Source organism: Lynx rufus, unplaced genomic scaffold (genome assembly GCF_022079265.1).
Source record: "Lynx rufus isolate CCGP_SWC_20201006 ecotype Redwood Valley unplaced genomic scaffold, mLynRuf1.p SCAF_3, whole genome shotgun sequence".
Lineage (NCBI taxonomy): Eukaryota > Metazoa > Chordata > Mammalia > Carnivora > Felidae > Lynx > Lynx rufus.
Window position 1 is genome coordinate 63,129,943 of NW_025814845.1, and position 27,505 is coordinate 63,157,447.

The 27,505-nt window shown below is 36.8% G+C and overlaps 1 protein-coding gene across 2 annotated transcripts in view; it reads left to right on the forward strand.

Annotated features, from left to right (window-relative positions):
• CFAP299 (cilia and flagella associated protein 299) overlaps positions 1-27,505 on the forward strand; it is a 586,842-nt gene that overhangs the window by 545,141 nt on the left and 14,196 nt on the right. For both annotated transcript variants that reach the window (XM_047090627.1, XM_047090628.1), the window contains one exon: positions 25,239-25,368. In XM_047090627.1, the coding sequence (XP_046946583.1) occupies positions 25,239-25,368 (130 nt within the window). The remainder of the gene's footprint in view (positions 1-25,238; positions 25,369-27,505) is intronic.

The following is a 27,505-nucleotide window of genomic DNA, read 5'->3' on the forward strand; positions in this document are numbered from 1 at the left end:
AGAGGATGATGGAATCTTACAAATCTAACGGTTTGGTGTTTGGGTTGTTTCAGGGGCAGCTGCTAAATCAGGGAAGCTCTAGGTTCAGGGAACTGTCTCAGAGGATGGAAGTTTTATTTACAGGGTCCATCTGTAAGTAAGGTACATGAAAGTAAAAGATCTGTAGACTGTGATGGTAGTTGAGGTGTCTAGCCGCAATAGCAGCCCCTCTTTCAATCAAGCTAGTGAGGGGAGAGCCCCACAGAACAGAACATGTAACTATTAGTTATAACGTGAATAGTCAAGGAGTGCCTGGGTGGCTCAGTTGGCTAGGCCTCTGACTTCAGCTCAGGTCCTGATCTCAACTTTGTGAGTTCAAGCCCCACATTGGGCTCTGTGCTCACAGCTCAGAGCCTGGAGCCTGCTTCAGGATTCTGTGGCTCCCTCTCTCTTTGCCCCTCCCACCTCTCCAAAATAAATAAATATTTAAAAAAAAAAATTTTTTTTTAACGTGATTGGGCAAAAGCCAAGGACTGTCTGTAGTTTACACAGTTTGGCACTAAACCCAAAACCCTGAGGACCTGAATTTAGTTCTAAATATTAGTTCCTAAAGCATGCTCCAAGTTGAGCAAATTGCCAAGGAGAATATTCCTAGTTAGATGGTTTCTAGATTCCACAATGCAGGTTCTAATCCAATATATTATATCAGTATTTTAGCCTCTATATGTTTTAATAACCATGTTGAATTACCATACAACTCTCTAATTCAACTTATTGGACAAATGTGGTACATGAAGTTCAAGAATTTAGCCCCTGGTCACAATCCTGTCTAAGCAAAAATGCAGTCATCTGCAGTTCTCAGCACATTATAATTCAAATGGGTAGAATTTTCTATTATAGTTTCAGGCTATTGCAGTGTTTTCCATTTTCCACCATCAGTATGAGATCCTCAGGTAAAGTTGAATTATCCATTACTTAAAAGTTAAGCAGTTTTTCCATTTTCAAAGCTACACAAGAAAATGTTTTTCTTCTGAGTCCGTGACTCACCAATTCAATGTTTGAATTATTTCATTACTAGGTGGACATCATTTTCTATTGTTTCAGGCCAAATTTATCTGGTACACATACTCTCAGCACATTGAATTCATTTGAGGAAAATGTAGTAATTTCTATTAATTACAGACCAATGTTAGGTTCTACTATTACAAAGATCACCATACAGATAGAATTAAGGTGACTGTAGTTTTCTTACATGAACCCAAGTGCCTCAGGTGCCAAAAATTGGATGCCTACCCCAGATCACTCACACGGTCAGGGTTTTGATGTGCTCTTCCTATCTGTGGGCCCGCTAGCATACTTCACCCAGCTTCACAATGTGGGCCACAAACATAATTTCTATCTTAGAGAATTATCTGAACTGTTTTAAAAAATTCTTTACGGAAAACAAACTGTCGTTGGAGGGGAGGTGGTTGATGGGGGTGGGTTAAATGGGTGATGGGTATTAAAGAGGGCACTTTTCTGGATGAGCACTGGGTGTCATATGTAAGAGATCAATCACTGGGTTCTACTCCTGAAGCCAAGACTACACTGTGTGTTAACTAACTTGAATTTAAATAAAAAATACGTTATATGACCAAAAAAAAAAAATTAATGTAAATAAATTAAAATTAAAATTCTGAAAAATTTAGACATGCAGAACCTCCTTTTACGAAAAACACTACTCTTTTTTGTCGTTATACATCATTTATATATTTTCCATTGTTTTATAGTTTGCATTGTAGTCCATTAATCTATTTGGAAGTATAAGTGTCCTGCAATGTCAGGTGTACAACATGGGGATTCCACAAGCTATATGTTCTGCTGAGCTCACAAGTGTAGCTACCATCTGTCACTATGTGACACTATTACAACACCATTGATTATTATATTCCCTGTGCTGTATCTATTATCCTCAAAGTATTACTCTTATACAATGTGTTTTCTCACCCATATCGCCACCTTCGGATCTTGCATCAAAGTTACTTCTACTCTTTTATGTTTTCCTTCACATCTATGGAGCAAGACAAATAATCCCGATCAGAAATCTTTCCTGAGAAAAAGTTCATCATGAGGATTGGTAAATACCCAGAGACTAATATGGAGCCAGGTAACTAGCTCTTCAGTTACCCATGACTCATCTATCTTCCTTCCATTGAATACATACTGGATCCTGTTGGAGATGGAAGCATTTCCTGGCTGAACCAAATTGAACCAAAGCTAAACTAAGCAATGGGAGTGGGGTCATGAAGGGTTCTAGCTAGATTGTACTGCCATCACCTAACCTGCTTCTTTGAACCACAGAAGGGGCCAAGACCCATGACTGAAGTCTTCACACCATGTCCTTAGGTCTCGAGAGGGTATGCCACATGGACGCTCTCTTATCCTCAAATTCTAACCTTTTCTCCTACTTTTGCTTCCTGTATTACATCCTCCTTTTAGCTCCTTTCCATGTGATGTCTCTGAGCCAGACTGTCCTTTGACATGTGACCTTTTACTACAAAATAGTGATGCCTCAACCTCCAGTTTCTTTTTGTTGCTTACTAATGATCTCAAGAAGTCTTCTGAATGCCTATGACTTCTCTCTGCAGCAGGGGGTGAACTCTCACCTCATTTTCTACTACTTTGGCAGGGGGCACTTGGGGGGATTCAAGAAAGGAAGGTCTGAGATGTTGTTAAATAAGGATGAAGACTTCTATTTTGGCCTGTGGCTGATTTTCTAAATACGACTGAAATTAAAAATCCAATTTACCAATAAAATATTATTTTCTTATTGAAGGGTACTCGACCAAATCCTTATGAAAAATACAAATTGCTTCTATTAACTAATTCTGTTCCCCATGAATTAACAACCATTTTCTTATTTCCTGTAGGTATATTTGCCTCCCTTGAGTCTAAATATTTGTGACAGTTTCCCCCTCTGTTAATTGACAAAGACAAGCACCAAACCCAAAATCATATCCTTAATCCCCAGGAAGTGAGTATACCCTCCCACACGTGATTTATTACTTTATTTTCTAAATTTCTATTTGTAAACCTGTTATGCATTGGGCATAGTGTTAGGTGATTCTATGAAAGCTAAAATAGGACTCAATTCCTTTCTTCAAGGAACATAGAGAGATAATCAACATAGAGAGATAATCATAAAAAAATTTGGAAATACGGTGATCTAGATTTACCCAGGGCATATCCAAGTATAAAGGAAACTGTAGAGGGAATTTGGGTGGGAGAAAGGCAAGACTAACCAGAAGAGGTGCTGACAGAACTTATTCGTATGGAATGTGTAGGCATTTCCAAGCATGGACGATAGGGAAATAGGATTTAAGCCAAGGGGACAGCATGAACAAAGGCATAAAACTGAAAAAAATAAATAAATAAATAACGTGATCTATAAAAAAGCAACTATTAGCAGTTCAGGGTTGCTACAGCATAAACCTCAAACACAAAGCAGTAGAACATGAAGGGCCATGCAAACCAAATTAAGAAGGTTGGAATTTCTGCTCTAAGTGATAATGAGTCATTGAAAGGGATTTGCATGGTTAAATCCATGTGTGAGAAACACCCCTGGAGGCTGTGAGGAAGATGGATTGAATAGATATAAAACAGGAGGCAAGGAGACAAACAAGCTGCTGCTCAGGACCTGGATTAGGGCCGTGGCGGAGGGACAAGTGACAAGGGGCCTGCCCGATGGGACAAATACTTACGGAGGGAAATTGGCAGCACTGTATGTAAATGGGCTATAAGGACAGGGAAGAAGTGAACATGATTCCAAGTCAAAGTCAGGGGTGTCTCAATAAACAGGAATTGGCAAACATGAGATAGAAAATTCAAGGTGATGGTAGCTCAGGGAGAAGATCAAGATCAGTTCTGCGCAGGTTGCATTTAAAATGGTGTGGAATATCTAGAACACCATGGATGGTACACCATGGTACGTCTGAATCTCTGAGATGACTGGGCAGGGAAATATATATGGAACTTTCAACGTATAAACAGTAACTTAAACAACAAGAAAAGATGATATTTTTCAAGGAGGTCATTTTTTCTAACATTAGCAGTGATGACGTTCTTTTTACAAGATAGCCAGCTTTGCTTACTATTTTTGAAGAGTGACTTATTATTTTATATACTTGTGAATAGCACAGATTTTTTGAGATATACAGTTGGCAGATACACTCTCAGTTTTACTTGTGAATTATAAAAGGTAAGGAAACAGACACAATTGTTTTTTTTTTTATGATTTCATGACTAAAAACTTGAGGGGTAATTGTAAATATTGTTCTTGAAAGCACAATAGCTTAACTATTCATAGGTGGATTTCATGTGTATTCTTACTATCCTAGATAAAAACCTAAAGGTTACTGTTTCTCAAAATTGACCCCAGTTTCTACCCCAAGGTTTTTCATGTAATCTTACAAAGCATATCACAGACAGATGTTTAGAGCCAAAAGAAAACCTAGTATTTTATTTATCTACTCAATACACATCTTATAACAAAGGATTTTCTAGTTCCTCCATTTAAAAAGAAACACTTTTGGGGCGCCTGGGTGGCTCAGTCAGTTAAGCGTCCGACTTCAGCTCAGGTCATGATCTCATACTCCATGAGTTCGAGCCCCGCGTCGGGCTCTGTGCGGACAGCTCAGAACCTGGAGCCTGCTTTGGATTCTGTGTCTCCCTCTCTCTCTGCCCCTCTGCTGTTCATGCTCTGTCTCTTTCTGTCTCAAAAATAGATAAAAAAAAAAACATTTAAAAAAAATAAATAAATAAAAGAAACACTTTTGCTCTTTTTGGATTTAAAAGTTATGCCTACTCTTGTGGAAAATATGTAAACTGTAGAAGAGTATGAAGTATAAGAGAGAAAATTGAAATCCCTCCTAAGTTCCCAACTCAAAATCTTAAAGTGTTATAAATGTTAAAATATTATGAATATAGGGGCTCCTGGGTAGCTCTTGATTTGGGCTCAGGTCATGATCTCACGGTTTGTGAGATTCAGCCCTGCCTGCGTCGAACCCACACTGTAAGTGTAGAACCTGCTTGGGATTCTCTCTTTCCTTCTCTCTGCCCCCTTCCTACTCATTCTCCCTCTCTCTCTCTCTCTCTCCCTCTCTCTCTCTCTCTCTCTCTCAAAAAGAAAAAAAAACTGTAAAGAAATATTATGATTATAAAATTTTATAAGTATATTTTAAATATTATAAATATAAATTTCATAGGTATATAAATATAGCATATATAATATACATATATGTAACATACACACATACACACAAATATATATTAAAGAGATAGGAGATTGGCTATTGGGCAAAATTGTGTGCTCACCAGGTCAGTGACTGTAGGTCAGATGTAGGTTGTCTAATCAGCTGCTTGCCTGCTACTTTCTAAACAAAGACAAAAGCTGCAAAACATTTACATTTTCCTTAAAAAAACCTTCTCCTAAGGAAAAAACAAATCACTAACTCAAGGAGGGTTTCCTTCATGGTTGCTGTGGGCTTTGCCTTCAAAGAACTTTTGCTAAAGAACAGTTTGACCCCAGCCAGGTAGGAATGGGGGCTTACCGACACTCTCAGGCTTCCCCCCAGTTTGGGGAGTTGGAGTTGCATCCAACTGAGTCCCAAGCTGTGACCCTGTCACCACACTGACCACTGTCTTTTTTCACCCTTTACTTTTGCTCTCAGGATATACAGAAAACAGCATATAGTGTATATATGCTGCTCTCAGTGCCAGGAAACCAAGATTCAGGAACATCTTTGCCCCTTTTCTCTGTGATATTATAAGAAGGGAGAAGTTCCTTCAAAAGTGACAAGGACTGGCAAGTGATCAACTGCACATGTAGGTGTGTTCATGAATGCATTTGCTCTCTTACTGTATATATGCAACTCTGAATCTTATTATAGTCTAAGCACTTTATCTTCTCTCTGAAAATTCTACATGAACATCAATTACAAGAGCTGTCAGTATCTTATTTTTATGCTGTTCTTTGGTCATTTACCTCACATTGGTTCGAAATCATCTTAGTGCATGCGAGGGCTCTTTGTCCTCCATTGATTGACATCTCAGGACTCCTACAAAATACGGATCTTGTTTAGATTCTGAGTTGAGCAAACCACACTTGAAAAGAAATAAATGGGACAGTTGGTGAACTTTGAATACCAACTGGGTACTTGGTGATACTACAGAATTATAATTTTAGGGCATGATAATAAAATGTGGTTACAGTTTTAAAAGTGATCTTTGAAAGATTAAAGGAAGATTGTTGACTCTGCTCACGACACTTCTGAAAGGCTCAGTCCCACAACTCTGCCCTTACTTCAGATGCCAATTGCAAGCAATGGATCTCAGGGATGCCCACTCTTCTGTCCAGTGGCTACAAAGTCAAGAGTTCCCACACCACCACCACCCTCGGGTTTGATGATTTGCTTGAACAGCCCACAAAACTCAAGGACAGATTTACTTATGCTTACAGGGCTTTTATAAAAAAAAAATATTATAAAAATACAGATTAACAGCCAAGAAAGAGGTTCATAGGGTGATGTCTGGGAGGCTGTGACCACAGGAGCTTCTGTTCCCATGGAATTTGGGGTACACCATCTTCATGAAATGCAAATGTGTTCACTGGCCCAGAATCTCTCCAAACCCAATTGTTTCAGGTTTTTATAGAGGTCTCGTTACATACCTATGAAAGATTGGCGATTAACTCCATCTCTAGCCCTCTAGCCCCTCTCCCCTCTACAGAGATGGGAGGGTCAGGCTGAAGGTTCTAACTCGCTAATCACATGGTTGTTTCCTCTGACAACCAGCTCCTATCCTGAAGCTATCTGAGGCCCCACCAAGAGTCGCCTCATTGGCATAAACTCAGGCGTGGTTGGAAGGAGCTCATTGTGAAGAACAGACGCTCCTCTCAGCCTGTCACTCAGGAAATTACAAGGGTTTTAGGAGCTCGGTGCCTCGAACAGGATGAAGACCAGATATATATTTCTTATTATATCACAAAACCACACAATCCACACTGAAGTTCTTTTTTGGATGAAAAGATATGATGTCTGAGACTTGACATAAAATAATCTAGTTGATGGGAGTGAGTTTGTGGGAGGAAAGAGATGATTCCAATGGGCCCTTTGTGAAGAATTGTTGAAGCTGCAAATGGGCCCATGGGGATTCATTAGTCTCTCTTCTTTTAGGTATGTTTGAAATATTCCACAATACATTTTTTAAAAGGGGAATAAGGGGTGAACTGAGTCTCTAAATAAATACACTAAATAAGTATTTTGTGAAACTTTTGTTCACCTTCCCAGTGAAGTGCCTTCTGATATTTTCCATTGTATTCTATGCTATTCCATACTTTCATTCTGGCTGTGGCCCACAAATTTGATTTTGCAATTCAAGAAAGGAACACAACATCCGCTGTTTAAAAATGAGTATTCTCCCCAAGTTCCACCTCCCAGTCAGCCTTTTCCCACTACTAACTCGTCGTTGCTACTGCTTGTTACAGACCCAATTTAAATCAGAATCCTGACTTCTGATTGCCTAGAATGGGAGTTTGGCGAATTTCAAACCATCACCATTATAAATGATCCTGTGAAGAGTCTCTATGTGTGTATATCCCTGTCTATAATTCTTGCAAGTGGGATTGCAGGGTCAAGTAATAGGAATAGTTATCAGGCTTGTTATGCATGTTGTCAAATTGCTTTCCAAAAATGAGTAAGTTGCACTCCCATGAGCTATCAATGAGCATGCTTATCTTATGGTTCCCTAGCTGGTAGGCTTTTTTTTTAATATATTTTTTAATGTTTATTTATTTGTGTTTATTTATTTATTGAGAGAGAGAGAGAGAGAGAGAGAAAATGTGAGTGGGGAAGGGGCAAAGAGAGAGGGAGACACAGAGTCAGAAGCAGGCTCCAGGCTCTGAGCTGTCAGCACAGAACCTGTCGCGCGCGGGGCTGGAACTCAAACTCATGGACCATGAGATCATGACCTGAGCCTACGCGGGCCACTTAACCAACTGAGCCACCCAAGCGCCCCTAGGCTTTTTAATTGTTCCTCACTTTGAAAGACAAAAACATTTCATTTTACTCAGATTGCTTTTTTTTTAATGTTTATTTATTTATTTTGGGGAGACAAAGAGACAGAGTGGGGGAGGGGCAAAGAGAGAGGGAAACACAGAATCAAAAGTAGGCTCCAGGCTCTGAGCTGTCAGCACAGAGCCCGACGAGGGGCTCAAACTCACGAACTGTGAGATCATGTCCTGAGCTGAAGTGGGGCCCATAACCAAATGAGCCACCAAGGTGCCCCTACTCAAATTTCTTTTACCATTAGCAAAGCTTATCCTCATTTCAATTATTTGTTGGCTATTATTTATTTTCTGTGGTCTATCTATTTCTGTCCTCTCCCCATACTTAATTAGGACCATTGAAATTTTTTAAATTACTTTATAAGAGAATTTTATAATTGAAGGTTTTTTATGGCACATATTCTCTCTTAAACTTCTTCCTCTGTTAGTCCCGAACAAAATATTGCTGGTTTACCTTTTTATGTTTGTTATCATGTATTATCAAGCTGGCATATCTTACCAGGTTCTTAAGGATGAAACAATGGATTTTTAAGTGCAGTGTGTTCTCTGCTATTCCACTTCCAGTGGTGTGTTTAATCTGTCCATCATACTGTCAAGGGAGTTATGCTTTGTACAAACAAGAGGTTGCTGAGTATATGATATGGTTGAAGGAGATTCAAGAAACTGTCTCACTGTCTACTCAAAAATATCTCCTCTTATAGTGACAGAGCAGATACCCCACAATTAGAGATACATGGTGTTGGCAAATGGAAGAAGAGACAAACTATTTTGTACTGATGTAAGTGTCCTCACCCCAAGCTTTTAGCACGGCAGAAGACTAGAGGAGAAAGAAGGTGAAAGCAGACACAAGAGCAGGAGAGAAGCTGATTCTGAAGATGAATATCAAGTCACACCCCTCATGGCAGTCTCAGGATAGCAGAGGAATAATCTGAACATTTGTTAGAACTAAACAAGTGCCAGGTACTGCTCTAGGAATAATCAGATAAGGCCTGGTTTCTACCCTTAACTCAGCTGAGAAGCAGAATAGTACATCAATTCTTACAGGACAGAGCTTCAGTTTCTATGGTAGAATATCTATTCATCCCAGACACTGGAATGTAAATTAGGCTAGCTGAGGGTCACAGGTTCCCATGGGAGATAATGTGTGATATGAGATTTGAAGACTGAGTAGGACTTGGCTAGATAGAAAAAAAAAATGTGGAGAGGGCAATCTAGGCAAAGAAAACAGGATGTCTTACAGGGAGACCCTGGCAGGGCCTGAAATGACGTGTTATTTTTGTTTATGTTTTTGTTTTATTTAAATTCAAGTTAGTTAACATACAGTGTCGTCTTGCCTTCAGGAGTAGAACCTAGTGATTTATCTCTTACACGGGACACCCAATGCTCATCGCGAAAAGTGCCCTCCTTAATGCCTATCACCCATTTAACCCATCCCCCCCATCCACCTCGCCTCCAGCACGTAGCGGGGGAAAGCCCAAGAGAAATCTGGGGTTGGGAATGCACGGGGTGGCCTGAGAGGCAGCTTCCAGGTTTTGGAGAATTTGTATGCTGAGCTACAGAATGTGTTTAGAAAGCCACTGGTGTTAGGGAAATATTTTAAACAAGGATGTAATATCTGATATTTTAAAAGATAATCGTAATTGCAAGGGGATGAAGGCTGAGAGGGGATGAAGACAAAAGGGGGAGCTGATTGCAAAGCTATTGTATTAATTCAGGTATGAATTGGTGTATGATGCAGCATTTGGAGGGAAGCAGATAAACATGAGAGATTAGGAGGTAGAATCTCTAAGACTTGATGAAAGACAGGATGCATGGTGAGGGAGAGGGAAAAGCTTGAGATGACCCACATTCCCAGCTTAGGTGACTAGGTGGATAGTGGTATCACTTGCTGATGACTCATACCCATCAAATCATGATTCATAAACATGATAAGACATTGTTTCTACTGTTTCACTCTTAAAAACTGGCAAAGGAAGGGGAAGCAGAATCAGTTGCAAAGGAAAAGATGGCATAGCATTGTAGTGTAGTGCAAAGGGTTTTGGTGTAAGAATTTATGGAACAAGTATAAGTTAATGATCTCACTTACTATTTAAATGAAGAAGACCTTCAGACAGAGACGTGTCAGCTAAAGAGGGATAGCTGGATGAGCGGTTCTAATTCTTTCTCCTTAATGTTTTCCCTCTTTGATTCTTCCCACCCTCACCACGACGGACCCCAACAAATAGCTGCCCCCCATTTAGTTCTGGCTCAGAAGAAACAACACCTCTTTCCTTGGCTTAGCTCTGTACAGTTGAAGTAGACAGACATTTTTTAGAGATAGTTTTCCACATTATGTACAGAAATACCAAATTTCCAGAGAAGGCTGTGAATCATTTAAGCTTCTCTTTCTGCCTCAGGTTGTTTTTCTATTATGTGGACTCTCAATGCTTTTAGTCTATGTTGTTTCAGTGTTATTTTTGTTATTTCTCCTTGATCACATTCTAATTATATCTTATATTCCTGCTTCCCCAATCTTGAGTACAAAATGAGGTCACATTCCTTTTAACATTCAAAATAAATTTTGACCCTGTGGTCCATCCCAGTATCCTGTCATAAATGTTTATTTCCTCTTCAGCTCGCTCCCTTAAGGTAACTCCAAAGCTTCCATGATGTCTAATATATTCGCTTATTATTGCTGAGTAACAAATTACCACAAATTTAGCAGCTTAAAATAACACTCATTCATTTTGTCATAGTTAGCAGGTCAGAAGTCTAGCATGGTATGGCTGGATTCTCAGTTCAGGGTCTCACAAGGCTGAGATTAATTTGTCAGCAGACTAGATTCCTTTCTGGATGTTCTGGGGAAGAAGACTCTCCCAAGCCCATTTTGATTGTTGCCAGAATCCAGTTCCTTCTAATTATAGAACCGAAGTCCCTATTGCGCCTTCAACTTACAGCCAGCGACAGAGCATCAAATCTTTCACATGCCTTGGATTACTCTGACTTCTTCTACCTCCCTGTTCTGTTTTTAAGGGCTCTTGTGATTACATTGTGCCCTCCTGGATAATCCAGGATTTTCTCCTATTTTAATTTATATACTTGGTTGTATCTGCAAAGTCCCTTTTAACACAGAATGTAACATATTTGCAGATACAACAGCAGAGGGTAGAGATCACAGTAGATATATTTAATTCTGCCAACCACGTCTACCTGTTACCAAGAGATAAGTCTTAGTTACTATCCTTTGAGGGACACAAACTCACAAAACCATTTTCAATTACCAAGAAATCCCCTTTCTGACGTAGCAAGTTATCCCTGTTGAAACCCAGGCACCTACCAGCGAACTTCAACCTTCTCAAAATCATCTTCCTTATCTACCAAATGATCCTGTTTCCTAGATAAGCACTACCATCAAAACTTGATAATGAATCTGCCTAGTAAAACTCCTGTCCACTTAAGAGAGGCATTTTAATGACCTGGAGCTAATATATCTCCATATTCTCACCTCCAGGGACATGCTGCTCCGTCACAGCTCCACATTGCTAAACTTTGTTTCACAATACTCATTATAATATGATTCTCTAATTGCACATCTCTTTTGGCTTATACACATTCAGAGCCATTTCACCTCAAAGCACAATTACACAGCCTGAGCCTGAAGGAGTGGTCAGTATTCCTCACAACATACCTACCCCCTGTGTATTCTTCCCAACTTCTCTACCTGATCTCTAGGAACCAAGATTCCCTTTTCCAATATGCTAACATGCCTTTTAATGAAAGTCTTTACCCATCACATGAATAAAAAATTATAATTCCAAAAGCCTATCTACAGATATGAAAGAAAAGTATGGTAATTACAATGTAGACTTTGTGACTATTCATAGGAAGGCCAATAAGCTGAAAAAGCATCTTAATATTCAAAATGTAAAAATGAATGAAGAGTTTGTTGATGGAATAGCTCCATATATTTTATATTCACAAAATTTGAGTTTCCAAGACCTTCTAGGATAGAGAGAATATGATAAATCAAAGAACATTTGTTATTTTTAAAGAACAGAATTTTAATCTTACAATTTGAATGCATGCTACCCCCTTTCCCCTAAGGAAAGTTAGCAATAATAACCATCATGTTTTGGCTTCATTTTCTTATTCCTTGCTTGCATTTGGTAATAAGGATCTACTTGTTATGTTTTTTCACACCTTCTATTTCCCTTTGTCCTTATGGTACTGTCCTATCCTAACCCCTCCTACAGCTGTATGCAATTCTCTGTCTCCTTCTTGGGATTTTCACTTATGTATATCCAATGTAAATTGTGACATCAGAAACATAAAATGAGACAGGGGAGAGTGTGTAAATGTGAACATTTTGTATGCATTCAAAGTTAAGTTCTTATCAACTTAAAATAAACTCTATAAAAAGATGTTTTATGTAAGCCTCATGGTAACTACAAAACAAAAACCTATAACAAATACAAAAATTATAAAGAGGAAGAAATTTAAACATACCACTACAGAATATCTTCAAATGACAAAGGAAGAGAGTAAGAAAACAATAAAAGAACAGGGGAATTGCAAACAGGCAGAAAACAAAATGGCACTAGTAAGTCCAAACCTATCAATAATTAAGTGTAAATGGACTAAATTCTCCAATAAAAGACTTAGAGTGTCTGAATGAATACAAGATAATAAATAAATTAAATAAATAAACAAACAAATAAATAAATAAAACAAGACCCAACTATATGTTTCCTAGAAATGATTCACTTCAGCTTTGAGGACACACACAGACTGAAAGTGAAGGAATAGAAAAAGATACTCCATGCAAATGGAAATTAAAAGAAAGCAGAGGCAGCTATACTTACATCAGACAAAATGGGGTTTAAAATATAGATTATAAAAAGATGCAAAAAGAGATCATTATATAATGATATAAGGGCCAATACAGAAAGAAAATATAGCATTTGTAAACATTTAGGATATGTGTAAGTTCATAAGGACTATTCACAGTCCACTATTCTTGTTCTCACCGAATCAGTAGAGCAAAAAGCTAGGTGTATTTAAGTAAATTCTTTTTCGTCATGGAGGCTTGCAGAAAAAGCATTTTTTCTAATATTCCTAAGCTCTAGTATCACTACCCATCTGATTCCTCAAGCTGGGAACCTAAGAGTCATCTGTAATGCTTCTTAGTAATGACTTCTAGAATTGCTGTCTGCTATATATACCCTAATTGTGTCTATGTTTCTGCAACCCCATAACCTATAATACTTTTCAGTTCTAGCCTGGATTAATGAAACATACTTTAAACTGGTCACCTGGATTCTAGCATTCTTTACTGCCATCTCCTTAAATCCATTCTTCATTCACTGCCAGGATAGTCTATCTAAACTGCATATCTTTCCCTGCCACTTTCTTATTTATAATCCTCAGATATTCCCATTGCTTACAGGATGAAGATAGTATTGTTTGGTGTGATAAATAAGGCCTTCAGTGACCTGTTTCCTGGGTATGTCTTCAGTCTCGTTTCTCACCCACCTACTTGAACTTTCTGTTCAATTGATATTGAATTGTTGGCCACCCTACCCCCAGCATTCTCCATTACACTTCTCACAGCATGATTCCTCATGATGTCTTATCTAGTTGGAGGGCCATTTTTCTATCCCTGATGCCATCCCTCTGCCTGGCTAATTCCTATCACTTATTTAAGATTCAGGCCTCGTGTCACTTCATCTAGGGAGCTATTTTGAACTTCTCTCAGTCAGAGTAAGGTTTCTCTCCTCTGTCTTCCCATCGAATTTCAGGCATATTTGTATTGCTTGAATTATCTGCTTTCTCCTGTTAGTGAACTTATAAGGCAGGAACTGTATGTTATTCCTCATTCTATCCCAAACATGTAAAAACGTGTAAAAAAAAATATATATATATACATATGCTTGAAATATATATATGTACATATATGTAGATAGTATATATATATATATATATATATATATATATATAGCATATCTTGTATATATAGATATATAGTATATCTGATTTTATTGGATTAATGCTGATTTTGCTACATATACATATATATAGTATATCTTCTCCATTATTATTCTCTTAAAAAATGAATGAATGAATTGGTGAATTAATTAACGTGACTTCACAGATACTTCTCTCACCTCCTTGCCTTGCTAGAGCATGTGGCATTTCTCTCTTAACCTGCAGGAAAAATTGGACAAAGGACTTTGAGTGAGAAACCCTCCAAAAGCCTTATTTTCTTAAATATTTACCTAGTAGAACCCCTTAGATGGCCTAATTGGGTGGGAGGAAGACAGCAGATGGTACCTAACATGGGGAGCACCTTTTTAATCCAGATTGCAAAATTTCCATGAATGATGCCACATATTTAGAGATGTCCTAGACCAGATCTCTGATTCTGTTCATTTCAGAGAACACTTTGTCTCACTCAGGTGATAACCGTGATATAAGCAATTGTTCCTACAAGATCCACCCATTACAATATCTATAGTGTGCCAAGAGGGGACTCTCAAACATAAATAGACTGCACAGAAAGGCTTTATTTCAGTTATCACCATGGCTTGGTCAGAAAACCTACGCTGCATTTTAATACACACACCCTACATACACCCAGCCTGGTGAACTCAAGCAAAGCTCGGAGGTTTCTAATCCTACTCTAATGCGCGTGGTGAATTAGGCCCAATTTTTTGAGAAGAGTGCCTCTTCACACCCCATGAGATGAAATAACTCCTTTTTAGCTGCTTTTTTACCCTAAAGGGACAATTTGGCTCAAAAAGCTCCCTATTTGGAGTTTATTCCTTGCCTTCCTCCTCATGGTTTGCTCCCAGGGGAGAATCTGTACTGCTTGCATGGGATATAAGCATGTTGCCTAGCCTGATAAACCTGACATAGAGTAATAGTTAGTAAAGACAAACAATGAAATAATCATCTTAAAATCACTGGCTGAATGCTGATTTTGCTACATAATATCTAGAACATTCTGTAGCTCTAATTTTATTTTCTATAAAGTAATAATTTAATAATAATTATTATTATAATACGTACATACATATATACCCTATTTCACGTGATTGTTTTGGACGTTAAACAAGAGTATAAAGTTAAAGCTCTTTGTAAGTGATAAAGCACTACATCAATGCAAAATTAGCAGCTATTGTTTCAATAATATCAGAAAGAGAATGAGATTAAGGGAGGGCTCACTATGAACCTCACTCCATCCCTGCACCATCCCTTCAAATTTCTGCTTTGGAAAAGTGTTTCCTCTTCAGTCTCTTTACCACAAATGGCCATATAGGCCAATTGCTATGGGACTACCTGCTGGCATTCTTGCTTGAGCTTGAGGTTCTCACTCTAGGTTTTGTAACTGAGAGGCGCTCCAGAATGTTTTTATACTTGCTCTGATTGACAAATCAGAAAGAGTTTGTATAACTTGTAAATCTATTTCCGTAGTCCTATTATGGGGGAAATCTGATGATGTGTTCATCTGTTACTATCACCCACTGTGTTCCCACTGCGTGGGGCTGGCAATAAAGCATTCGAGATGCCCCGCCAGAGGGCTGGGGTCCCCAGTGAGGAGGCCAGCTTACAGTTTAGGATTATGGAAAGAGGTATGAAATCCTTCCTCAGAACCTTTGCCTATAAGAAGGGTCCCTCAGAACAAGCTGCTCCCTGGTGGTGACCTAAGAAATATATTGGCTACATTATTCTCTACCCTAGGGAATCTATTACAATTAGTCAGGTATCAGGTATTATATTCCATTCACCTCTCCCTCGGTGCTTTCTACCACCAGTCCATCCACTTGACACAATACTTTTGGTTCAAAGCGCTATGGTGAGCATGCCAGACAGGTGCTAATCTGTCTTCTTGCACAAGTGAAAATTAAAAATGGTGGCTTACCGGCAGTGAGCTCCCCCTTGTACCCCTGTGCCTTAAAATGATAGGAGAGCCAACCTCACTAGCTCTCCATGCTTCACTGAGCACACTGTGTCCCCAAAGGGAAGGCACACACAGTTTCTGCCTTTTAGTAGGAGACAGTTAAGAATCATATTTCATATTTAATTTTAAACCCACAGCAATTTACCTTCTGCCTTACCTTCCAGTGTACGACTAAAAATTTCTCATAATGGTGAATACTGAGGTATGCACATTTTTCAGTTCTTATAAAATCTACCTTTTACTATCCTTTCTACCTAGAATGCTTGGCTCTACTGCCTTCTGTCAGGAAACGCTCACTAGAAATACATTTGACCAATACATATATTCTTTTCTGACCCTTACAGTCCAAAAGTGCCTTACATAAATTTCTACTGTATGATTTTTCATACTCTCCTATAATCTTTTGTTTACCTTTTGATGTCCCATAGACTATGAGTTCCTTGAAAGTAAGAACTGTTCTTTTGTTTTTTATTTTTTTGTTTCTTATTGTTAAATACTGAGGACCATTCCTGGCACAAAATAGATGCTTGAAATTGTGTTGAATGGAATTGAATGACCCTTCTGACTATCTGTCACTGGGGCTTTTAATGTTCCCAATTATCTTAATAGTTACAGTGTGTTGTTCAACAATTATCTATATTTTCCCAACTGGCATGAGCATTTATTACATAGCTTATTGAATTTAGAGATGCAATGTATAGCCATGAACATTAACCAAGTAAACTAACTTATGGAAAAACTAAACTTTAGATTTCATATTCTCACCAACCAAAATAATTGATCAAACATATATTTTTACATGGAACATGATATTTCAGAAATTAGGTATTATAGAATGTTTTACTACTTTGCTTTATATGGGAAATAAAAAATAACAAGAATATTTATTATTCTAGATTAAAATTCATGTCTCTATGCCACAATTGCGATTCCATGTAATGTAATTTTTCCACAGCAATACATTTTTTTAAAAATCAACCATAAGAAAACATGTTTTAGCATTGTTTAAACATCTTTATCATATTTTTGGCAAATCTGTGGCAGAACTTTGGAAACATTTTACATGAACATTGGGTGGATCAGCTCTAAAACAGCAATATTTATTAAATTTTTTTAATGCTTATTTATTTCTGAGACCGAGAGAGACAGAGCATGAGTGGAGGAGGGGGAGAGAGAGAGGGAGACACAGAATCAGAAGCAGGCTCCAGGCTCTGAGCTGTCAGCACAGAGCCCAACGACAGGCTCAAACTCACAAACCATGAGATCATGACCTGAGCCGACATTGGTCGCTCAACCGACTGAGTCACCCAGGTGCCCCTAAAACAGCAACATTTAAATTTTTAGATTTGTAGGTGTGGAGACCATACATCTTGGCTTGTCCAGCATCATCTGAGCTTATTCTTATTGTCTTGGCACAATTATTAGTAGCAACCCCTACCTTCTCCAAGAGGATCTTAGTTTGGACAGTAAAATTATCAGGCAATCTTACATATAGGCTGTCTATACAGAGATTTAAAAAAAAGGAAACAATAGTGTTTAACCCTTAAGTGTCCCCATGGTTGATATGAAATCTCCTGATTTTTTTAGGTTTTGATAAAATCTTTTGATTTAACAAAAACTAGTTTGGTAGGATTTTAACTTTCTGTTTTTACAAATTTCCTTTAAATAGGAGTATTTCTCTGTCCTACAAATTATATTTTATCAATATACCTTCTTTCCTTTTATCTCAAATGGAATGTGTTTTAATTTTATAACCATATGCAAGTCTTAGGCACTGTAAAACTCTATTGGTCCAACTATATAAAATCCAGAAAGAGTCCATTATTAATAGAGATTGAAACAAAACTCCTTTCTAATTTTTATAAACTGTTGATTGTATTCATAGGAAAAATCTCTTAGACAAGAATAGCTTCGATTCCAGTGATATGTTCTCTGTGATGTCAAATCTCATGTTTACATGGTAGTGATTTCATTTTTTCTCTGTGCTTTACATACTGGTGACTGGAATTGTCACAATCATTATGTTTATTCTGTATTCACCCCGAAGACCTTAGCTTGCCTCTAAATATATTCTAATGCAATTTTTAAAATCTTTAATAACATTGTGCATTTTGTGTTTTCATAATTTCTATAACTATGTCCCTTCCATTCATTCAAAGGAAGGTAGTGAACAAAACTAGGCCAAAAAAGGTATTCTGGACAATGACTTTGAAATTTACTCCCCCTGGTGGTCCAAAGCCCTGTTGCCCTGTGATGTCATTAGAATATTTTCTCTGGTATCAACAAGTATCATGCAAAATAAATGACAAACAGGTAATTGTTTCAAAAAATATACATGAGGTCCCCTTATCACTTTATTATCACAGTTTACTTGTATAAGTTGTGTATAAGTACACTCATACCTGTATACTAGAATACCCAATTTCCAATATATTTATCATAAGCAGTAAATGGAAAATTGTTCTTTTATTCCAAAAGCTTAAATAATTTTATATACGTTACCTCAGAATTTCTTCTATCTATTATGGATATACTATGTTTGTTCTGTATTTTTAAGTTGTAAACACTGACTGAGACATAAATCAAAATAATGTGTAAGAACTCACTGAATCAAAAGAGGCTTTTATAATCATAACATTGTAAAGAGTCTTTGAAATATGCAGTTCAACTTCTGACTTCAGATGAGAGAAAATTGAAATCATTGCATCAGGGTTCAGATTTCCTAAGTACTGGGTCAGTGTTCTAGATCAATTCTCTTAATTTCCTTTTAAAATAATTTTTTCTTGCTTCATCTTTGTTTTAATTCTGTAATAACTGAAATTAATATTATTAATTGGGTCATAAATAATAATAGTAGAGATGGGTATATATGATTTATTTAATCCATAAACATTTATTGAGTGCCACTTAATAATATAGAAAGTACATTTGGGTGGCTCAGTAGGTTAAGTGTCTGACTTCGGCTCAGGTCATGATTTTGCAGTTCTTGAGTTTGAACTCATGTCAGGCTCTGTGCTGACAGCTCAGAGCCTGGAACCTGCTTCGTATTCTGGGTCTCCCTCTCTCTCTGCCCCTCCCCCACTCGCACCCTGTCTCTGTCTGTCTCTCTCTCTCAAATATAAATAAACATTAAGAAAATCTTTAAAAAAATAGAAAGAGTACAGCAAGGATAAATAAGTTTGGAAGGTGAGAGAGTAAAATTCAGTTTTTGATATGTTGAGATTGAGAAGTCTGTGGTTTATCCCAGTAAATACAATTAAGCAGGTGATGTGGATTAGCAACTCAGATGGGAAAACTGAGATGGAGCAGAGGGTGGGGTAAATTGGTATAAGGGAGGTGGGTTTAATTATAAGTATTAGGAGAAAAATGTGACAGCCTGGAGAAAATCTGAGTTTGGAGAAATTTTTAAATCTCTTTTCTCTTCTTCCCTTTCTCTTATTCCTCTTCTTTCTACTTCTTTTCTTTTCTTCTCTTTTCCATTCTTTTCTTTTTTTTCTTCCTTTCTTTCCTTCCTTCTTTCTTTTCTTGTTTACTTGGGATCATTGGCGTGTGTTTGTTGGTTCTGGGGAAAAATTTATGATGAACTGAATTTGATTATATCAGAAAAATTTTAGATAATTATTTGAAGTAACTAAAGAGGGATTAAGGGATGGAATTTAGAATATAGATGGATATGATTTTTTCTTTGGAAAGGAAGAGGTGCACCTATTCCTCTGAGTTGAATGGAAGGAGGTAGGGGACATTGTCAATATAAACAAATTTGCTACTGATGGAACAGGATATTGATCATGTTTCCATTGATGTTCTTTATTTTTCTAGTGAAGTAAGAGATAACTCATCTTCTGAGACTAAGGAAGAAAGTGGAGGAATAGGAGACAGGAACAATATAATGAATGATAGAGAAAGATAACTAGAGACATGTAAAAAAAATTGCTCTGCAGCACCTGAAATCCAACTGGGGTTAGAAATTTGGAATTTAGAATTACATCAGTGATAGAGTTGTTTCAGCAAGAGTTGTCAGAAGACCATATGGAGAAACAGAGAAGACAAACATTTGAATCAATTTTGAGCTGGTATTTTTCAATATAAATAGGGTCAATTGAGCAATAAAGTTGTGATTATTGGCAAGTGAATCATGAATAAGTAAAGAAATTAGTTGTTGTAAATTAGAATAAAAAGAGTGAGCCAAGGAACTCAAGGCTTCAATGAGGTAAAAATAGCATTGTAGATTAACTAACAAAGAATAATAACAGACAATAAAAATTCAATAAGAGTTAGGAGTTATGACAACATTTAGAGTGTGGATCTGGATATAGGTGTCTTAAAGGGAGTGGAATTAAGTTTGAGATATGCATTAACCCATTCTTCATTGACAAGTACTTTGCCACTTAAAAATAATTCAGGAATAATACATAATTGGATTAGTGACATCAGCAAGATAGCAGAGTAAGAAACTCTGAACCCTCTCTCCCCTTGCAAATACAGATTCAGCAACAATTTGTGAAAAATCCAGGAACTAATAAAATGCCCTGCACCCCAGAAAAATGCAAAACCAGACTGACCAAACCCAGTAGAGAGGTTTGGGATACCCTCTACCAGAATTCTTACTGTTGACACAGCACCTTATGATCAAAAAGAAACTCCTAATTCTCAGTTTCTCCCAAGGGAGGAAGGAGTTGGTTTGTATATCCAAACCCCCAACTTTTCTGAGAGGGCTCTCCAGAGGACTGACTTCTATCTTGCCAGTCTTTGAGCTCAAGACCAGCACAGCCTATCTACCTAGGGAAGAAGGGAGGCAGTGACTTGGGCTAGTAAGCACCATAGAATAATGCCCCCCTGCTCATTACAGGGCAAGCAGACAAAACCCATAGCTGCCTGCTTCTCTCTGGGGAAAGAAATGTTGGAAGAGGACTCTAGAAGTTGTAGCCTGGCTTCTTGGTAACAGTTTTCTCCTGTATGAGGCCAGTCCATGAAGATTTGGAGAGGTGCCTGCTTTGTTTAACATATAGACATCAATGGAGAGAGTCAAAGAAAATCAAGAGTCAAGCAAAGATGTTCCAAAAAATAAAAATAAAAAGGAAAATAAATCTCCAGAAAATAAATCTCCATTCTAAAGAAATGGAGTAACACGATTTGCCTGAAAGAAAATTCAAAATAATTGTCATAAAGATGATCACTAGGGTCAAGAGAACAATGCATGAACAAAGTGAGAGATTCAACAAAGAGATAGAAAATATTAAAAAGTATGATACAGAAACCATGGAGGTAAAGAACATATTAATTGTACCAAAAAGAAAAAGAAAAAAAAGGCCATTTGACTTCTACAAGTCCTCTTCCAACATTTCTTTTCCCAGAAAGAAGTAGGCAGCTGTGGGTTGTGTCTGCTTGCCCAACATTACATTAGATCAAAGAGAAGAAAGGATCTGTGAACTCAAAGACAGATCATTGGAAATAATTAAGTCAGAGGATTAAAAAGAAAACAGAATATAAAAGAATGAAGAAAGCTTTAGGGTGTTTGTGGATACCATCAAGGGACCAATATATAAATTTTTGGATTCCCAGAAGAAGAGAGAGATAAAAGATCTGAAAATTTATTCAAGAAATAATGGCTGAAAACTTTCTAAATCTGGGGAAGGAAATGGACATCCAGATCCAAAAAGCTGAAAGAATGCCAATTAGAGAAATCCAAATAAATCCATATCAAGACACATTATAATCAGATCGTCAAAAGTCAAAGAAAATTTCGAAAGAAGCAAGAGAAACATGACTTGTCACCTCCAAGAAACCCCCTTTCCCATAAACAATCAGCACATTTTCAGCAGAAGCCCCCGTAGGCCAGAAGGGAGTGGGAAGATATATTCACAGTGCTGAAAGAAAATAAAAAAGCTACCTAGTAAAGCATACTCAGAAAATCTGTCATTCAAAATGAAGGGAGACAAAGATTTATCCAGAGAAAAGCTGAGAGAGTTCATCACTCTGCTTACAAGAAATGCTAAAGGGAGTCCTTCGGGTTGAAATGAAAGGATGCTAAACAAAATACAAAAGCATTTTGTTTAGTAGGAAACTATTTTATGTAATACATACTGTCATGGTGGTGGGCAAATCACTCCTAATTCTACTATAAAAGTTAAAAGTTAAAATAGAACTAAAAATAACATTAAAAGATAACACATTATGAATAGATGTAAACCATGACAACAATAATACAAAGTTCATGAAGGGGAGAGGTTAAAATGTAGATTTTATGTATGTGATTGAACTTAAGTTATTATCAGTTTAAAATTGACTATTACAACTATAAGATATTATGTGAACCCCAAGGTAACTACAAAATAATACTTATAGAAGATACACAAAAGGGAAAAAAAAGGTATTCAAACCGCATCAATAAAAAAAATCAACAAAACACAAAGGAAGACAGCAAGAGAGAAGACAGGTAAAAGACTCTAAGACCATCAGAAAACAATTAATAAAATGACACAAGTAATTTTTTCCTATTGATAATTTAAGTGTAAATGGATTAAAATGTCAGTAAAAAGACACAGAGTGGCTGAATGCATCTAAAAACAAAAACAAACAAACAAACAAACAAAAACTCAACTATATGCAGTCCAGAAGAAACTATTCAAAGATGTGGCAACTTCCTAAATGTATATGCACAGATCAATGTATAAAGAAAATGTAAGTGCACCTGGGTGGCTCAGTCGGTTAAGCGTCCGACTTCAGCTCAGGTCATGATCTCCGGTTTGTGAGTTCGAGCCCTGCGTCGGGCTCTGTGCTGACAGCTCAGAGCCTGGAGCCTGCTTCGGATTCTGTGTCTTGCTCTCTCTCTGCCCCTCCCCTGCTCACACTCTGTCTCTCTCTGTCTCAAAAATAAATAAAGCATTAAAAAAAATTTTTTTAAAGAAAATGTGGTCTATACATACAATGGAATATTTATTCAGCCTTAAAACAAGAAGGAAATTCTTTTCACTATGTGATAACCGTGAGATCATGACCTCAGCTGAAAGTAAGAGTTGGAGGCTTAACTAACTAAGCAACCCCCAAATTAAGTTTTTGTATAAAGAACATATAAATATATATATATATATATATATACACACACACACACATATATATATATTACACATACATATATATGTATTATATACATATACATACATATGCATATACATATATATGTAATATATATAAAATCTAAATATATATATTTTATATATATATATATATATATATATATATATATATATATATATATAAAATCTGCCTGGACTTTAATAAGATTTTTAATTTGAGATCAGAGCAAGAAGACAGGAATGTGTGATATAAATCATGCCACTCTAAACACAGCTATGACTCAAGCATTTTACTGGGATTATCCCTATCTATATGTCTCATAAATAATTATTTAGAGAGACATATATGAGATTTTGAATCACACCCATGTCCCCTATTCCAATTTAGCAATCTTTTAACTGAATAGCCAGTTAGGTGGAGGTCAAATTATCTTAATTATGGATTAAACAGAATTTGAGAATATAGCCTGGGTGCATAGTCAGATTGGCTCCTAATACCTTCACCACTGTATTGAATTTATCACCAGTGCTGTAGGCTGCTACCTTAATATCAACCTATTGAGGGCTGAGCCTGCCATGATAAACTTCACTTTTGAAGGGTAGGTAAAGTAAGGATGTAGAAAGTCATGGGTACTCAGCATCTTTCCTCTATTTACTAATCAAATAGTCATTCTTGCTCTCTTGGGGAGGACAGACTGAGCACACAAAGATAGTTAGAAAACCACTTTTCCTAACTCTGTGCTTCAGAAGGAGCAGGTATTCCTGTGTCTTGACCATAGAAAAAGTAGTAGGGGGAGAGAGAAAATGGTTCTAATTAATATGCACTCAATCATATAAATATATGATCGATGTAGTGAATCCTTTCTAAGTAGTGAAAACTTTGAGGGTAAACATTACGTTTTCAGGTGATAGCACAAAAATTAATGCCTCAGAAAACACTCATTCAGAGTGCATTTAATCAATGAGTAAAGGGAATAACAAAGGGCAAAACAACACAGATACAGGATAATATTAGACATATGAGAAACATGTTAACATTTGAACATACTAACATACTGTTAGAATTGTGTTAATAGGAATAAGATCTGTGAAATTAATATATTGAGAATTCTTACAACTCATCTTAAGTAACATATTAATTTTTGACAAATAGGTATAAAGCAAGACATAAAAAAAAAGTGGGAGGTTTCCATAGATCAAGCACAAAAAATAGGAATAGGATAAAATGTATGCAATGTTGAGCAGTAGAAAGAACACACATGTGCTTTGAAACACAGATCTGGGTTGAAATATTAGTCCTATGATGTATTCGTTACAGGGCTTCAGCCATGCCAGCTGACCTCCTAGTCTATTTGCCTTGTCTGTGAAATGAGAGCAGCTTCATATGGGTGTTATGATAGAATACATCACATCATGTCTGGCCTATGGTAACCTCTCAAACTCGCAGAGTTTCCTCGCTCCCTGGGAAACATATTATTAAAAAATAAAGCCTGAAAGAAATGAATTAATTTGTTTTGAATGAAAAGAGGTGACTTAGCCTGCCTTTCTTTCCAGTAAACAGTCTCTTAATACCCTGAATACTCTTAAGACCCTGAAGAATCTGAGCTGGAAGAAGTAGATTCAGAATGCGTCAATTTTCTCCACGACTTCCTAGGGAATAGAATACTGGAATAGGAACCTAATGCCTAGAGTGTCCAAATGAGGATATTATACAAAATAGTCATAAATATGTATTCAAAGAATTTGAGAATAGCCCAGCCTAATCTTTTCTGCAAGAATTTTATCTTTTTAATTTATTTATTTTTGAGACAGAGAGTGTAAGCAGGGGAGGGGCAGAGGGAGAGGAAGAGAGAATCCTAGGCAGGCTCCACACTGTCAGTGCAGAGCCCGATGTGGGGCTCAATCCCACACACTGTGAGAACATGGCCTGAGCCAAGATCAAGAGTCAGATGCTTAACCAACTGAGCTACCAGGCCCCCCTCTTCTGCAAGAATTTTAATGACACATGTGTCTTCCATGGCTTTACAAACTATGATGCAGTTCATTTATCTTGAAACTGAATTGCCTCAAATATTTTCTCAAATATATTTGTCAATTTATTGTATCATACATATACATTTCTAATAGATATTTATTTTTCTAGCTTTTACAACTGGGACAGTCATATTGCTGTTTGGAATTCAACTCCCAATTATCAAGTGATTGCTGATAATCTAGAAGGCTTACTTTTCAAATACAAAAGAGACAGAAAAATTCTCAATGTGGATCCAAAGGTAAGACTGCTTTTACATTTATATATCTCTCCAAATTTTGTTGCATTTCTTCCATTATTAAAAAATCTATTAAATATTTGACATTCTTCAGTATTTGAATCTAGAAATAAAAGACTATGTTGAAATGTAGAGCATGCATTATTCTTAAAGAAAAAAACCTTCAAATTTAACAAATTTTTGAAAATCAATAAGGAAGAGTTTGAGAGAATTTAAATAGAACTCACAAGTGAGAATGCTTCTTTGTGCCTACCAGCAAAATTAGATCAGGGAGCCAGTGAGCAATGCATTTGTGTGCTCTGATCCTGGGGATGTCTAGTACTTTTTGCTCTAAGTGGATAGATGAATCATTTACAGAAGGGAGACTCTCACCTCACAAATGTTCCCAGAATTTTAACGTCCCTTTTTGTATGTGACTAACACTGAAAACAGTATTGCCCTTAGTGTATTTCTAAGTGGTAACTTAGAAAATATATTTTATTTGAATATTTTAAAGACATGTCCCATGGTATTTTGAATTTGTTCAAGGACAAATATTTATATATTTTCAAAGACTGTTTGCATCATGACTTTTAATCATGGCTTGTCATATGTTTGGAGGTGAAGGTTAAAACTTAAAGTCATTTGTGCTTGAGTTGCTTAGGCATCTTATTTGTAACTTCTGGAAAACATGTTATTCACATGACAGCATCAGTCTAAAATCCAAGTCAAGAAAAATAATCCTTATAGTGAAAGAAATAGGAATTGTATGATATGCCTAGGATAAGGGCAAGGATGGACCAAAGGAAAGTGGGAGTCTGGTTCTAAAAACTTTTCCAAGACTTCTTAGAAATTTAAAATTGAAAAAACAAAATGATTTTTGTTTCATATCTACTTAGTGTAATTTCTTGCTCATAAATATTGCCCAATAACTCAAAGAATGTTAAAAAAATTGCTCAAAAAATGAATAAATGAAATTTTGTAGTAAGAAATGGATTGTTGTCTGCAATCAGATATAGCTCCAAATAACAGAAACCCCAACACAGTGACTTAAACAGAATAGAAGCTTCTTTCTCTCTTAAGTGTGAGTCTAGATAGTGTGACTCCAAATCTAAAATGGCAGCTCCACAGTCTATAGGCAAAGTGGACCTCATCCTCATGGGCCAAAACAGAAATCCAGCCAAAACAACCACATCCCAGACAGAATTCATGGAAGGAGTTTAAAGGTACAAAGGACATCCCCCCTTCCCCCCCACCCCCGCAGTACCTTTTAAGGAAGTTTTCCAAAAGCTACTTCACAAAGGGTCACTTATGTTCCATGGCAAGAGCTTAGTCACATGGCCATATCTATCTGCATGGAAGGCTGGGATATGGAATCTTTATTTGGGTGGTCAAACACTTAGCTGAAATCAGAAGTTCTGGAAAAGGGAGAAAAGAGGTTTGGGTAGACAGCTAGCATTTCTGACACAACACTATCTCCTTCAAGAGAACACTTCTCTTGTGGTGCCTGGCTGTCTCAATAGGAGGAGCATAAAACATTTGATCTTCGGGTTGTGAGTTCAGACCCCACATGGGATGTAGGGATTACTTAAATAAATAAAAGTAAAAAAAAAAAGAACACTACTCCTTTTTTTCTTTTCCCCTTTGGTCTCAGGTTTCTCATTAGTAAAATGAAGAACTGAACTTGAAAATCATTGGGGCCATATTTAGTATGAATTTATGAATACCAACACATCTTCTCTCTAGTGGTGCCCCTTTCCTTATCACAAATGAGTGTCAAAATTGAGGCAAAGTACAGGAAACTTAATAAATTACATCTGCAGAGACTTTGAGAGGGCTAAAGATATAAAATTATTAACAGCTTCATTAAGATGTGTGAAGTAAATTTTTGAATCAGTTTTGAATGATATCACACTTAAACTACTTTAAGCTTTAAGGCTCTGTTTTAACTAACAGCATATATATACTTCAAGAATGTATGTCATGAATTATAGTTTTTATAGTCTTTGTGGAATCATTATTGAATACAAATTGTTATTTGAACATGGTTTAAATAATTTAAAACACTCATTTCCTAAATAATTAATCATGATACTTCAAAGATTTAGTCAGCAATACATGAAATACAACATTTTCCTCTTTGGGGGAGGAAGGTTTTGAT